This window comes from Grammomys surdaster, unplaced genomic scaffold (assembly GCF_004785775.1).
Source record: "Grammomys surdaster isolate TR1022 unplaced genomic scaffold, NIH_TR_1.0 99, whole genome shotgun sequence".
NCBI lineage: Eukaryota > Metazoa > Chordata > Mammalia > Rodentia > Muridae > Grammomys > Grammomys surdaster.
In genome coordinates, this window is record NW_021604578.1 from 5,926,319 (window position 1) to 5,943,119 (window position 16,801).

General features: G+C 41.7%; 1 protein-coding gene across 1 annotated transcript in view; it reads right to left on the reverse strand.

Annotated features, from left to right (window-relative positions):
• The window catches only part of LOC114634705 (chondroitin sulfate proteoglycan 4-like), a 54,229-nt gene that overhangs the window by 6,631 nt on the left and 30,797 nt on the right, over positions 1-16,801 (reverse strand). The window contains exons 7-8 of the mRNA XM_028783319.1: positions 15,545-15,676; positions 10,634-10,806 (exon numbers count right to left, since the gene is read on the reverse strand). Coding sequence (XP_028639152.1) covers positions 10,634-10,806; positions 15,545-15,676 — 305 coding nt within the window. The remainder of the gene's footprint in view (positions 1-10,633; positions 10,807-15,544; positions 15,677-16,801) is intronic.

Sequence of the window (16,801 nt, forward strand, 5' to 3'; positions counted from 1 at the left end):
GGGAGGGGAAAGGTGGAGGAGGAGAGGGAGAGGGAGAGGGAAGAGGGAAGAGGGAAGAGGTAAGAGGGAAGAAGGAAGAGGGAAGAGGGAAGAGGGAGAGGGGGACACTCAGAGTTTAAGGCTTTTGGTTACTGGAGCATGGGTAACTTACCAGTGGCTACACCACTGAAGAAAATGACTCCTTCCTCCAGCATTGGTTCCAAATTTTAAAACTCCTCACAAGTAGCTTTTGTTTGAAGGGAAGATAAAGCATTCTTTGGGTTTCTGTGATCAAACTTCTATCTCATATCCTTGATTTCTATACGATCTCAAATAATAGTCAAATGGTATGGAAAAATATTTGGCTCTCAGAAGTCCAGAGGCCCTACTGAGCTCTCTGCAATGGGCTACAGTTTCCAGCTGAGAGGCTGCTGGGAAGGTTAGAAAGATGAACATCTGGAGAACTCTGCCCTTCCTCCAACTTAGGGTGTGGCAATTAATCCCAATTGCAATTTGATGGGCTTTAGAATTGGATAAATCTCTTTGATTTGTCTAGAAGGGATTTTCTAGATTAGGTCAAGTGAGGTGCAAAAGCCACCCTAATATTGGTGGCACCGGTTCACGGGCTGGGGTTTGGAAAAAGGAAGAAGAGCTTTGGACACCAGCGTTCACTTCTTTCTGCTTCCTAACTCTGTACCCCATGACTTCCTTGTCATGATGGACTGTTTCACCACGGACTGTAAGTCCAAGTAAACCCTTCTTTTCTTAGGTTGTTTTTTGTCGGGCATTTGTGATAGCAATAAGACAAGTAATGAATACACAAGGCTAGTTGAAAGCAGAGCTGGGAACAGCCCAGAGAGCCTAGTTTATCTAGCAGCTTTGTCCTCGGTCCTTTTCTGGGGTTTCTTTGACACAACTGCCTGAATTTCTGCTCTTCTTCTGCCATGAAGAAAATAGATATTAATATAAAAATGGATGCAACAAAATGCAGTGGATTTTGAAACTTGGATTGGTCAGACCAAAATTCAAATGTATATAGTACTAGTTTTCAGCTCTGCTTGTGCAAATCAGCTAGCTTGTCTAAGCCCTATTTTTATATTGAAATGTAGGATTATAGCTTATTTGTGGATCTGTATTTCAGCTTCGTAGTGTGTTACCATTTCAGTGATCAAAATGCTAGGCCCTGGGCATTTCTACGTCTTTCCACAAATTATTCTACTTCTCACTAATGGATTAATCACTGGGTTCTTATTTGGGTGAAAGGCTATACATAGTTTTTACACTGAATTGCAACATAATATTAAACAACCAGAGAGTTCTAGCCCATGCTTCTTATGGTAAATATTTTCTAGGACATATCTGGAAAGCTCATTTCCAGTTGCTTTATAAATATTTGTTTATCATCTAGAATAAGCATTTAAATAAACATGTGTTTAATGAGCAAATAATCTACGTTGAAATTGGTTTACAACACTTGCTTGTCAAGTATATACGCTTATAACCATATATAGATAGAAACAAAGCAACTCAGGATGTTTCTTACATGTGTATGTATTGAACACCAACAAAGAAAATACCTAACCTTGATTAGAATCCTACAGCTAGCAGGCTCTGCACAAGGCATTTTATTTTTGTGGCTTAGTTTCATACCCAATTCTATAAAACTCCTGAGTTCAAGCTATTTCCACAATCTAAGGGCTGCTTCCCCACTGTGGAACTGTGGAACACTGAGATTATAGGCTATAAAGAAATTCATGTGACATGTTCTGCAACTCCAGGAGCCCAGGAATCAGGAGAGTCAGCTACAAAGTGTGACCAGAGTGAACAAAAGTCACTTTATGGCATGGTTTGGCCAAGGCTGCCAGTTATTAACCAGAACTTGTATTGATTTGCAGTGGTTCTGAGGACTAACTCATCCGACAGCCTATGCTTATCATGACTTATGACTTAAAAAAGGCAGTATTGGGGCTGGGGAGATGACCCCATAGATAAGTGCTGGAGTCCGTCATGTGGATGTGAGTTCAAACCCCTGGAATCCACATGAAAAGCTGGGAATGGTGACATGTGTTTGTAACCCCAGTGTTGTAGGGGCAGAGGCATGCAGATCCCAGACACTGTCCAGTAAGGCTATCGAATCAGTGAGCCCAGTTTCAGTGAGAAACCCTGTCTCAAAGGATACGATGGTGAACAGTAGAGGGCAACAACCAACATCCACCTCTGGCCTCCACATGTGTGTGCATGGCCCTATACCATCAACATGTGTATACACATTCATATACCACACACAACAGCAGAAGGCGGTATTCCAGTTCTACACTGATGTCGTTTTGTTTTTTGTTTTTTAATCATGTAGAAACTCATAAGATACTAGGAGGTAGAGGGTTAGACAGGACAAAAAGGAAGTCATTTTTGTTTTTGTTTTTTCCCTTTAGATTAATTCCTGACTGGAGGCTCCAAGGAGACCAACTGACAGCATAAACGTGGAGTCAGAGAGCTGAGGGTCATTAGTGCTTATGGATCAAAGAGTCACCCACATGAAAGGAATGAAGAAGGCTCTTGAATGTGCCGGGCTTGATGGAGTCAACACTGCATGGAGATTGATTTCCACCCCCAAACCCCCAAGACGTAATGGCTTCCTTGCCTTCTTCAGCTTGCTTGACTACAAGCATTCCTCTACCCGTGGCTGCAATACTTGGTCACCTGGCTTTTCACATCTAAATTTTTTGTCTCCCTCTTGAAAAGACACACATGATGGCACTTAAGGGCCATCTAGATAGTCCAGGCCACTCTTCCAACCCTACGACTAGTAACTGCATCTTCGAAGTCTGCCATGAAAGGGATCATTCGTTCACAAGTTCCAGAGATGAGGACCTGCTATTTTCAGAGGTTCCTGCACTTGTATAAAACTAAATCAAGATGTCCAATGCTATCTTTTGCTCTATCCAAATTATAACCCTCTGTGTGTTCTCATTTGATTGATGTATTAATGATCTACATATTTAAGAGTAACATGAGTCCCTAGAGACTCTTCTATATGAATGGAGACCTAATCCTCTCTGTGAGAGAAAGCAATAGCTACAGACATGACTTCTGGAGTCCTTGCAGAGATTTTCCTTCTAGTAGGTTGCTGCAGAGACCAACGGAGTCACTCGGGGTGCATGAACCGTAGTTTACTGATAATTATTTGGATGTGATATTCTATTGCCAATCTCTAGCTAGATATTTCCAAGTGGTATCATCTAGGAATGCCTTTTTCTGCTCATTCTTACTAAAGAGAATCAGCCTCACATTACAAAGCCTGTCCCCTGGTAATTCTGTAGCCCTGGACTCCTTGTGCTGCCTAGATTTCTGATCTGTTATAGGAATCTTGCTGTGCTTGTGCCCAATTGTTTTTTACAGCTACGATGGAGGTCCTTCGGGTAGAAAGGGAATACACTCCAGAGAATTTAGGATTTAGGTCCAGCAGGATAGACCTCAGACTCTGGACAGGATATCTGTGAAAGAAGACATTTCTAAGGCTTAGTCACTGTTCTAGTGTGTTTTTTGTTGTGGTGATGAAACACTGACCCAAAGTGATGTGGGGAACAAAGAGTTTATTTGGTTTAACTTCCATGGAACACAGAGAAGATCTGGTTTACACTTCCATATCACAGTCTAACACCACGGAAGCCAGAGTAGTTCAAGTAGGGACTTACCGGTTTACTTGCCAAGGTTTGCTCAGCTTGCACATAACTCTAGACCACCTGCCCAGCGGTAGCATCAGCCACAGTGGGCTAGGCCATCCATTCCATATCAGCCATCAATTAAGAAAATGCCTCACAGACATGCCTATAGCTCAATGTTAGGAAGGCAGTTTCTCAAATGAGCTCCCCTCTTCTTAGGTGTTAGTTTTTAGTTTGTGTCAACTTGACAAAAGCTAACCAGAAATGCCATCCTGCTTATGGTACTGTCTTACAATGGCCATGGGATCTGAATAGAAGGAGAAGAAATAAGCCTCTCTTAATAAACGGCAATCAGTGCTATCTGCCTTTTCAAAGAGCCAACCATTCTAACAGAACATTTTGACTATTCAAAGCCATTGGACCAAGATCTGCTAGTCAGGTTTAAGTTCAAGCAATGGATGGGTGACTATGTGACAATACAATAATCTTCTCACATGGAACGACACTCTTCATATAACTCAGAGAAGTGTGATGCAAAACAAAACTTCTGAAAGAAAAACACAAGTAGAAAATGCCCACAAAGACAAGTAGGCCTGGGTGTCACTGAACCAGCGAGTCCAAAAAGGCACACGATGCATGGGCGGGACCGTGGATGACAGAAAGGCTGGTCCCTCCTATCTGCAGATTCAAAGACAAAAGCCTAATGAGACATTAAGCTGATTTTACTCTCCATTAAATTATAACAAATTAGTTTCCAACCTTTGAGAAATGTGTCTATAATTCTCTAAAGTATGTATATATTATGAAAGCAGTAAGTCCCGATTTGGGGAGGACTAATTGAGCAAAATTAATAGCCCAGAATGGGTTTGTGATTTTCTCAATGTGGTCCTGGAAAACTGTTATCTGTGCTGCAGAAGCAGCAGAGACCAAGACGGATGGCATCCGGCCCACAGAAGTACAATAGCTGAGATGCAATTACTGGCTTTGTCTAAAAGAAAAGAGACTGGCTGTCATAAACCTCAAAGCCAGAACACTTCGCTGTTCTAATGACTCTAAATTATCTCAACAAGCACTGGAATGAAAATCACTCAATTAACTGTGAGCTTGACTTGGAAGCCATCAGTGTATTTTGTGGAATTTGAAGCCTACTCTGTTCATGGGCCCTTGGAAATGGATAGTAACATCTCCAGTGTATAAGAGAGCTTTCATGGTTGTCTTCTCTGTGGATGTATGCTTAATTTCTGTGGGTTAGCTTAACCCCCTTAGGCTTTGACATTGAAAAACAAAGTGGCCACTTGCTATCTTGGTAGACTGACATGACATGAAAAACATAGCGAACTTATTCTGAGCTAAGAAACAAATGTTGGGCGATGACATCACAGATATTTCCTTAGAGTTATTTTGTCAAAGTATGTTTTGCACAATACAGCCAAGGTTTTTCATAAGCTATTTTCTTTATAAGTACTGATTTTAAATGGTCATTTCTTCACAAACAAGAAAAGTGTATGTTTTATATCCAAATGATGCAGTACTTTTAATCTCCATCCCCGACCTCCCTGAAGGTAGAGAGCCAAGGACAAATTAATTCCCTCCGTTAAAGGGTAAAAGAGCACTCAGCCATCAACTGCCTACAATGTCCCTATTGAATGCTTAGCAGGTCACTTGGCTAGAACTGACTCTTGAGAAGAAAGGCTGATCTAGAAAGTCTACTGGTAATTAGCTATTTGTAAGTTACACAGGGCTAAATAGCTCTGAACTCTTTACATAGCTGAAATTACTTCCTGAGTGCTATCTCTTTTTTTTTCCCCATCACACTGAAGAGGTCAGATAAAAGCACATACGTGCTAGTCAGGATCTTCATGGAGGATTTCAGAGGAAAGCTGCCCACTCAGTTGAACACACAGCCTCAGGCAAGGACTGCTGCTTTACTGAGCAAACCCCAGTCCAAAAAAAAGGCCTCTTGTCCTCTCCTCCACCAACTCAACCCATAACCACCATTTCTTTTACTTCCCAAATGTTCTAAAGCTGACTGATGGTAAATCTGAGCTGTCTTAAGATGACTGGGAACTGACCAGTATACCATTTGATAGAAGTTATAAACTTCAGGCTGTTTCAAAGCCTCCTATCCGTCTACATGTGGAAAAGCAGGCAGAGTGTAGAAGAAAGGCTAATTTCTTTCTTTTGTTAAACCACACATAAAAATGTCCATTTCTGAGCATATATGCTAACCAGGATTGGAATGTTTTCAGTGTTGTTTAATGTGTACACATGGTACAGTCTATGTGTGTGTCTGTGTGTGCACATAAGTGTGTGTGCATGCTTTAACCCATGCTTGTGTATGCAGAAGTCAGAGTAGGCACTCCCATGTCTTCCTCTTTCGCTTTCCACATCATTGCCTTCAAGCCTCTCACTGAAGCAAAGCTTGCCATTTGGGATAGGCTTGCTGACAGTCAACTCCTGGCAGCCATTGTCTCTGTCCCCTGAATGCTGGGGATATAGGAACAAGCAGATACACCTAGCCTTGTATGTGTCTGCTGGGAATTTGAACTCAGGTCCTCATGCTTGCACAGCAGATCCTCTTACCCCCAGAGCCATGTTCTTATCCCTGGAATGCATTCAGATAAATCCATGTTTACTATATTAATGGGTGATGTTCCTTCCCGTCTTGATATAAATTTAACATTTAATTGTTTTCTGGCCTTGCTTTTATAAAAGCATGCACTATAATTTAGATCTGAAATGTTCCCCAAAACCTCATGTGTTAAGGTTTTTATCCTGGCTTTGGGAGTTATTGGGGTGGGTGGGACCTTGAAGAGGTAGAGAAACCACTGAGGATGAGTTAGGTGAGAGGGGATGTGCCCCTGAAGGGGATATCTCAACCTTTGCCTCCATATCCTCTCTTCTCACCTTTGCTTCCCAGCCTTCAGGGAGTAAGCATTTCTCTTCCTTGTGTACCTTCCCAGCATGCTCTGCCTCTCAAGCCTCAAAGCAAGTGACAGCTGACAATGGACTGAAGCTTCAGAAACTGAGCCAAAATAAACCTGTTCTCCTCCACACTGATACCTCTTAGATATTCTGTCACAGCATCAGAAAGCCCTTAAACATTGTGTGTGTGTGTGTGTGTGTGTGTGTGTGTGTGTGTGTGTGTGATACACACTAAAAACACCAAAGTAAGCCATGACCCTGAAAGAACCAGAGTTCCTATTTTGGTTTATATTCTTCCTTGGATTTCTTTGTACTCTTCCTCCTTTACCCACATTATTGACTTTCTTTATGACGGTTGAGTTGGAAAGAGAGACAAGGTATTAAAAAATGACAAACATAGATGTTGGAAAACCCTGAAACGTGTCAGCAGCAGCTCTCAGCCGCTCCCTTCCCTCCACCACATCCCTCTTGCTCTGACTGTCAGAACAAGTCCTTGGAGATGCCCGTCCTCAGGCCTCTTTGTTCCTCCAGCCTGGGCTCTGGCCAGGAATAGAAAACTGGGTCCCTGCAGGAGACCTCTTATATTTCCTTAGCCCTCCCCTCTCATCATCCCCAAGGGAAATGTATTTGAGAACACCAGGGACTCTCTAAAGGAAACAATAAGTGGGTCATAGGTGAAGCAAATGTCATTCTCTTCTGATGACCTCATTTCCATTCATTAAATGACTGCTGCATATTAGGGCAAACACCAGCCAGTTCCAGTGTAGCAGAAAATTGCCTTCCCCTGGGAAACTCCTTTTAAATATGAGGAGTAGAAAGGGACTTTTCACATTTCCAAGAACAAAAAGTGTCAGCTTCAAAACCCATTTAATTAGTGTTTGTAATCCTTAGGATGTCCGGTCACCTCACCACCCATCTTGAATACTTGGATTTTCTCAGTTTGCAGCTCTCCTCACGGAAATTCTTCAGTGTGGCCCACACAGGTAGTCACCTTAAGCAACCGCTCTGTAGTGTCCCCCTAGGGGACAGCTAATGTAGCCTATATGACTGAGCCCATTGAAGCTCAGACCCACCTGGACAGTGAGGGCAGGTCACGTAACTACCTCTAAGTTTCCATGTGGCCTCCTGGAACAAGTACCTGTCTGATTTAATCTCACCCACTCAAATGCCCCCTTGGAAAAGCTGCTTAGACAACACTCTGGGTCCAATAGAAGCTTGGCCTTTGAGTCTGTCTTTCTCCGTGTGCTTCCTGACTCTGTATGTAAATGGCCTTTGGGTGTGTCAGGTACCCCTATGATGTATAAGTAATAAAATATCTCCAGCTTGTGTCTCTCCTGATCATTAGAAGAATGCTTTCCATCTCAACAAACCTCAATTAGGTATGGGAAACATGCTATACACTTTACATCTATTACCCTCTTAGCCACATTTAGCCACTTAGGGGAAAGCCCTGGTTAATTTTACAGGAGCCTGACCTAGAATCCAGAGGCCTGGGCTCAGGTCCTGGCTCTGCTCTCAAGAGGCTGTGTAACCATGTGAACACTTGTGCTTTAGGTCTGAGTCTACAGGTGGACAGGAACAATACAATACAAAGCTAAGAACAGTGCTTCATATATGTCATACATGAATACGGTTTCAATAACCACTGCTATGACGCTTCCCATTTTAAACATAACAAAGCAGGTTTAACACCTATGTGATTTGCTGAGTCACAGAGGTAACCCAGATCTCCTGGAGTTGTGCCAAGTCACTTCTGCCCTGTCCCAATAGTTACCAGTAGGTCTCAGATATCTAAATTATAAAAGATCTCCACATACCATGCAACAAAGGTGTCAGATGGCTGTTGTGTGGAAATTCTATGAACTACAAATACATCTGAAATGAGGTTTTAGGGAGAAGGAAATTATTATATTAGGGGTGTGCCTTATGTACAAAGCCAGATACACAGTCTTTTATACAACCTTTCAGATGATAAAACATTTCTTCTTCGTCCTTTGATTTTAAGTATCCAACCAAACCTCTGGAATGGCAGGGCATGTTCAGCAGAGGAAGGACCATGGGAGAGAAGAGCCCCCCCCCCTTACGTGTATCCCCAATCTGTAGACTGGACAGGTTGTTTTCAGACTGAAGCTTGCCTCTGTTTCTACAGGGAACAACACCCTTGAGCAGCACTGAGCTCCCATACAGTACTTCTGCTCAGCCTCATACCTGCTATTGTGGACATGTTTTCTGGATACCTCCTATCTGTTCACAAAGGGAGAAGAAATCAGAAGCAGCAGGAAAACCTTAAAATCTGGAAGTAACTGGATTTTATTTCTTCAAGACTTTGCTTGCCTGGGACCTTATATTTTTTGGCTTGGTGTATTAATTTCCTATTTTGAAATGTATTCTATTTTAAAGGTGGTTTGTTTTCTTAGAAAAATGCACTGTGGCTTCCAGTATTACACCCAGTTTTCAGTTTGCATGTTAGTGCACCATAGCAGTTAGAACACTGCCCCAGATATTCAATTTATCTACTGCCCTGGTAACAAGCTACCTTGTGTGGTATGTGACTACAAATGACATTCTAGAACACAAGCTGCAGTTCCCATGGTCCACCTCACACTGCCCTTTGCTGTCATCTGCATGTGACTAGCGTGAGGCTGTTCCAATAGCTAGATGCTGAAAGAATGAAGACATGAAAAACAGACCACAGCTAGCTCACAGTTGTCAGACAGTGAAAGTGAGAAGGGCATTTTGGTTATCATAAGCCGCTGGGACTTAGGGGTTTCTTGTTATTGCAGCAAAAGCTACTTAGTTCTAACTACTACATTCAGTAACATTTATTTTGGATATATCTATCGATCTTAATCTAAAATGCCACATATTTGCAATCAAAAGCTGTTGGAAATAATCATCACTATGTTTTGTTTTTTAAAAGAACTGGGACTAGAGCCAACATATCTTATAGGAATCGCATCATTCTTGTTAGTATTCAAAAGGCAAACTGACCCTGGGTATGCGTTGATGCTTCTGGGCACATCTTAACTCCCTACACAATGGAGTTTTCATTCCAACTTTTTATTCTGTGTCCTGGAATACCCTACAAACCACAGACATTGTACTTCTTCTCTTCAGTGTTTCACTCGTAGCTTCCGCTTGCTTCATGAGCCACTCTCTCAAACTCAGACAACTGAGAAGCTATAACCGTGTCCACTCTCCTCACATCACACAGAAAAAGCTCAAAGGTTAAAAACTCTTTCTATTTCCTCTACACTTGACCTGAGATTTTAAAAAGTTCTTCAGTTATACAAAGCTATAGCCAAATAAATTGTCAGACCCCAGTATTCTGGGACAGATTACCAACCAAAGGAATGCTTAAATTAAAGAATTATATTTGGGAACGTCACCTTTAGAAAATGAAGTAACACATAAACAAACGTGTCTTGGTTCACCCAATTCCTGGCTGGAAGTCAAAAAAAATTTTGAGTGCTTATTCATTTAAATAAGAAGATAATGTAAACCAGCAGTTACAAACACCCTGGATATAAATTATATATACATACAATTATAATACATAATGACTACATGCCATGTTAGATATAGATATACACTTTGGATTTCATTTTAAAGGACCCCCTTACAAAGGCTTACTTATTTTTCAGTGTGTGTGTGTACATGGGTGTGCAGTGCATGTGTAGTACATGTGAGTGTGTACATGCAGAATCCAAAAGAGAGGAAGTTAGGGAGCTCTTGGAGCTGGAGTTACAGAATGTTGTAAGCCACCCAGCATGGGGAGACTTGAACTTGGGTCTTCTGCAAGAGCAGTATTTGCTCTCACCCGCTGAGCCATCTCTCCAGCTCTGAGTACTTTTTTTTTTATTTGTTACTTTCAGAACTAGCATGGTGTTTTCTGACATCTGTCTCATGTTGTGTTCCCTAAAAAGAATCCCATTTTAAATGATGTAGGAGTTGCCTGGGCTGTGGCCCTCGTGTACTTAGTTTAGCAGAATGAAGACAAATGAGAGTTCCTCTCTGCACAGACTTACAGCCCCACTCAGTGACAGAAAATGGAAGTCAGGACTCACCAGATATTGGGTAAAGACAGAAACGTCCTCTGTGTGGTTGTCTGGGTTTATCTTCAGCAGTCTCCCGAGTCTAGGGGACCTCACAACTGTGAATGTTACAGTTCTGTTTCTTGCCGCGTCATCATCATTGGTCACAGCTCTCAAGTCATGAGACGAAAGTGGCTTTGTGGAACCTAAAATTGAAATATGAATATAACTACAATGTACAAAAAGGGGGTCGACTCCTCAGTCTTTCTAGACTTCTGAAAACTGCCTGGAGAGTGCACAGAGATGAATGGGGGAACTAGTGATGCCTGTGACTTCTTCTCATGGGCATGATTTCCTCCTGAGCCACAGGAAAAAGAGTGCTTCTTGTCCAGCTATGGCCTCGCTTCTGTTTGGTTCCCTAGAGAAAAGAGTTCATGCCAAATAAGGCCTCTGTGGCTCAGCCCTGGGTATGTAAAGAAAACTCTGATTGTGTGGTACTGGGAAGACAAGAGACTGTGGTTCCTAGGAGGGTGGATGTTGGCTCCTAAGCAAACCCAAGGAGCCTCCCAAGCCTGTCTCACAGGTCATACGAATGCCAGGGTTTGGGGTGTTGAAAGATCATCCTCAGCTCCTGGGATCTGAATCCTATGAACCCTTCTCCTTTCTTTCAGTTCCTATGTTGAGGAACAGGTAGGCTTAATGCCATCTCCTCTCGGTCCTGCCTGAAGTGCAGGATCAGGACAATGATTCTTTGTTGATGAACTGCTTATCTCTGAACCTACAGAGCTGCTTCTATAGCTTTACAACAAAACTTTCCGGGAAATTCCCTCCAACACTCAAGACCAACATTCCTTGAAAAAGAGCCAAGTATAATAGGGTAAGCAAAAAACCTACAGCCTAAGGCCACAGTATATTCCCACATGCCACCACTAAAGCTAAACAAACAAAACCTATGCTAGATTTCAATGTAAAAAACTCTTACAAAACCTTTTCTTGGAGAATAAATCACAGAGAAGGAAACAGAATACATGTCGATTAAATACATACAAATACTTACTATATATACATATGTATATATACATACACACACTTATGCTATACATACATATTTTCAATAAAACAAGACAAAATTAAAAATCAAAAATATAATGGAAATACAATTTAAATCCATTACTTAGTTCACATGCACAAAAATTTTATTTAGAAGTACAGTCCTTAGAGTAACCATGTTAAAAACTGATACATTTGGCAAAATATGGAAGCTATAAATTCTTAAAACATTCACACACTATGTATTCTAATAATTACTTGGCTTGCTATGCAAATTTTGTAAGCATCAAGCCAGGGCTGAGTGTACAAAGGAGGCAAAGCAGAAACTTCCAAAGTCTGACGGACCATAGAGGAAGTTCAAATGGTATGGAATGGACCAAATGTGAATTAAAGTTCTTAGAGGTTTGATTTTCTTTGGTTATTATTAACTTACTCCTGGCTGCAATACTTCCCCAAGTAAAGAGATCAAAACATATAACAGTAACATTGCTACATAACTGGTGTGGCTATTAACCTAGTAACTTGCTGTGCTTTGTGTGTGTGTGTGTGTGTGTGTGTGTGTATGTCAAGCTTAGGAGACAAAACAAACATCTACCTTGTTTTCTCTGTCTTAGGGAAGAGACATTCGATAATAAAGACATCCTGAGATGTGGCCTATACCTAAAGGAGATGGGAGGCTTGATACAAGTTCTAGATTTAGGATCAGAATTGCCACATAGCCTGAAGGGCTTAAGACTCTCATTAGATATGAGACATCTTTTACCTGACATTGGGGATGTCCAAAAGTTGTGGAGGTCTTGAGGTGTGGGGGTGTTTTGAGACAGAGTCTCTCTGTATAGCCTTGGCTGTCCTGGAACTCACTATGTAGACCAGGCTGGCCTCAAACTCAGAGATCCACCTGCCTCTGCCTCCCAAGTGCTGAGATTAAAGGTGTGAACCACCACTGTCTAAATAAAAGTTGTGTATTCATACACTATTTCATTTAAACTTTTTATAAAAACACAATGCGGTAATTAAAAATATAAACTGCTATAAATATATAAAGTATCAGTATCTGAGTGTCTGGCCTGTAATAGGATTAGATTGTCTACTCCTGCAACAGCACTAAAACAAATTATGCTTTCACAAAAAACAATAGACTTTTCCCTGGTATTTTAAAATCTAGAAGTTCTGAACACACGGGTCTGCAACAGCTGACACTGAACGAACACCTTACATCACACCCTAAGGCAGGATGCAGCGTGCCTCCTTGACCTTCGTGGGACATCGCACAGCAAGACAAAGATGGAGACTCTCAAGAAAGATACAGAGTATGGCATCTATTGTCACCTTCCAGCTTCACACAATAACTAGGACAAAGAGTCCTCGGGTGACTACTGAAGAAGCCATGCTGAACAAGGTTCAGGTGGGTTCCTGAAAGGGCACAATGTGACAAGAGCCACAGCAGTCATGCTCATGTCTACATAACTCTGATATACAACTGGTGGCCCCTGATACTTGGGAAAGCTAACACAGGAAAACAGTCAGAAGGACAGGACCAGTTGGCCACTAAGGTCCACCTGTACTCTAGGACTTCCGATTCCACAGTTAAAAGATTTCAGTGACTCTCAGTGCCACCAAGAGAAACAGATATGAAGATCCATCTTCCTCCCTCCTGGCCAAGAGCCAGAACAGGACACAAGGCAGGGTGGAGATAGTGGTGACTAAGAATATCAACTGAGCTAACTGGCCAGGAAGGGTTAGTGCAAGTGAGGCTGAGTTCCGGGAGTGAGTTCTGGAGGCACACAAGGGCTGGGTTACAGCAGATGTAAGTAAGGCTTGCTAGGAAAACAAAACATTAGGAGGACAGTGGCCAACAATGCACACAAAGCTGTAAAGACTGTAAGGCTGACACAATCTTCTGAAAGTAAAGAAGGAATTTGGCCACTTTATTCTTTTCCAGCTTCATTGATTCAGTAAAATATCTACCAGAAACTCAGAAGCGTCTAAGTTACAGGGTTCCTGTCTTTCCTAGAATACAACTGTCATCAATTATTAAGCCAGACTCTGCTGCACTAGATGAAAGGAACTTAATCTTTTGCAGCAGCCAGAATTACTCTAGTTTTGGAATTTTAAAAATAGATTACCATGTTTTTCTGATTACTGAGCTGTAGCTGATCATTTATTTTTTTTAAAACACTAAATGGCTTCCTAATTGCCTTGGGGGAAAATGATGGAAGGTTCACATGTACTCAGAGAGAAAATGTACAGAGCATGAACAAAGTAAAGTTTTATAACAGAAGCATCATAAGGGACGAATCCCTTGCTGCATTTTGAGAGGTTTTTTTTTCCCCCACAAACTCAAAAGCTGAGGACAACTGACAACGTCAAAATGAACGTTTAAAGGCTGGGGCTATTGCTCAGGGGTAGAGAGCTGTCCTACTTTCAACCCTCAGCATCACAATAAAAATGAACAAAAGCATCCCAGCAGTTACTGTGAGACAACTGCAAACAAAGTGTGTCTTCCTTGAAGTCTCCTATGGAGGCAGGGCGCTCTCCTCACTACTGATCTGTATATCCTCTTTACGTCACAGAGCCCACCAACGCCCCAAGAACATATTACCTAGCTCACAAGCACAGAAACACTGGGACACTGCCTAATCTGGTGGATCCAAATCTAGTTCCACTTTAAGGCCAACTGAAGTTTAAAAAGAAAAATTAGACAAGATGGCTCAGTAATTCTCAGAACCCACATGGTAGCTCACAGCTATCTGTAATCCCAGTTTCAGGGGACCTGATGTTCTCCGACCTCTGTAGGCACAGACATGCGCATGGTGCACAGACATACAAGCAGGCAGAACACTTACAAAATATAATTAATCTAAAAAATTTTTTTCCTAATGAGCTAAGTCCATTTCAGAGACTTCCACTCAATTTCTGAGAGGCAGGCACGGGGGCTGGTGGGACCATAATTAATAAAATCACCAGCGTCTTTTCTCATCTATGTTTAATGGCTAACGTCTGTCCTCTTAAGTATGTTATCAAGTGCAGGGCTGCTCCGGCTCTTCCCAACACTCAGGCCATATTGAGATGTTCTTGCTTCCTATGTTTGCATCTCAGTGCTTTTTGCCAAATAACAAATTCCAGCTTGTTTTTTCCTCCTTTTTTTTTTAAATTGCCCTTGCCATTGGACACATTTTTCCCTTTCCTAAGGTTGTTATCCAGAAGGGTTCACAGTTCCATCTATATCAGTCTGGTCTAGATTACTAGCAAACAGCCACTCAAAGCCAGTACTAACAGAAAACACTGGCAAGCCCCCGGGTGCTGCAGAGAATACAAGCAGTTTGAGAATGTAAAGGCAGACAAGGATGCTGGCCCAGATGGTGCAGTGCTTACCTAGCTTGCACAAGGCCCTGAGTTCAGTTCCCAGCACCATGTAAACTGGGCAGAGTGGTATAAGCTTATAATGCCAGCACTGGAGAAGCAAAGGCAGGAAGATCAGAAATTCAAGGTCATCTGCAGACAGTGGGTTCAAGGCCAGCCTGATCTACAGGAGATATATCTCTAAATACATACATAATAGACATAAATACATAAATAAACAGTAGCCTGGGGTTTGTAAAGACTTAGGAGACAAGAGCAGTGCACATTAACAGTAAGGACACCCCTTTCCATGACTCCTGCCTCTGCGCTGCAGCCTTCCTTTTCTTGGGAAAAGGGAAAAAAGGTTGCAGAGCAAAGCTGTTTGCTGCTGTCAAGTTTCTGCTGAGAATTCTGTGGGGGTAGGAGGCAGGCTTACTAGATGTTTCGAGAGTCATTCTACAGTAAGAGACACCACTTTATGCCATACAAGTGGATTCTCTAGTTGGTTAGGAAAACACTTACCCCTCCCCGCACACCTGCCAAGCCTCTTACCTGGGAAGATGCTCAATCCTCTGTTGACTTCTAAGCTAATGATCAGAGCTCGGGCGGTGATGCTAAAGATTTGTCGAGGTGCAAAATTCAAACCGTCAGTAACCTGAAAATTAAAGCCACCTGACATTGCTCCTTCAAAAGAAGAACATACACTCTGGTCAATTTGATTATCCTGAAAAAGTCACCTACCTTCATTCTATCTCCTTCCATGGTCCCCTGAAAAATAAGCCAGAGCAATTCCATAATGTGTTAACTACCCATCGAGCTTGCTGAATCGAATGCCAGGTAACATTTGGATCCATAACAGACAGCCTATAAGACTGTGGTACCACAGACTATACCAACCAGAGACGTCACAGCCTGCTTACTTTGTGTAAGGAAGATTCATGATGTTTGCACACTGATGAAATCATTTCTCAGACTGTGTCCCTGACTTTAAGTGATGCTTGATTGTATTACTGACAAGAAACAAAATGGAGACACATCAGTAAAGGTTAATATACAGATTCCCTTGATTCTGACGTATTAAAAACAAAGCACAGATGTTACCACTGAGAAATTTTTGAAACTTTAAAAAATACATATCGCCTGTATTTTATTATTTTGTCAATAAATTATGTAAATAATATAATGGATGCCTATAACCACACAAATGATTTTTGAGACGTTGATAAAGCTTAATACTGAAAATTGGAACTTAAGGGAAGGGAATTTTTAGCATCCTGCAACTAGTTAATAACAGTTATACTTTTAGCAAAATATGCAGAAGAGAGGGTGGGAAGATTGCAGCTCAGTCCTGCACAAAAAGAGTAGACAATTAAGGAATCCTGAGAGCTGGAGAAACAGCCTTTCCCAGGGAAGAGCACACTAATTGGCTATCCAATACCAAATAGTCAACCCTGTAAGCACATAGACATATATACATACACATGTGCATATAACAATGGAAAAAAGAGGCCCTGAACTTGAAAGAGAGTTGGGGGGGGGTAGATGGGAGGTTTGGGAAGAAGGAAAGGGTGGGGATAAATTATATAATTATAATTGCAAAAAGTAAAAGAAATTAACAAACAAAATCTATCTCAAATTAGCCATACTCTAAGAGTGAAAGAGAAAGGAAGGGAAAGACCTGGCCTGGCCTTCATTAAGGATCTGCAAACAGATCCCACCCCCACCCTCTGTCAGAGACTAATGATACCAGCAAAGTGGAAAATTAACTTATGGACATCACAGAAATGGAGATGGACCAGCATCGATCCA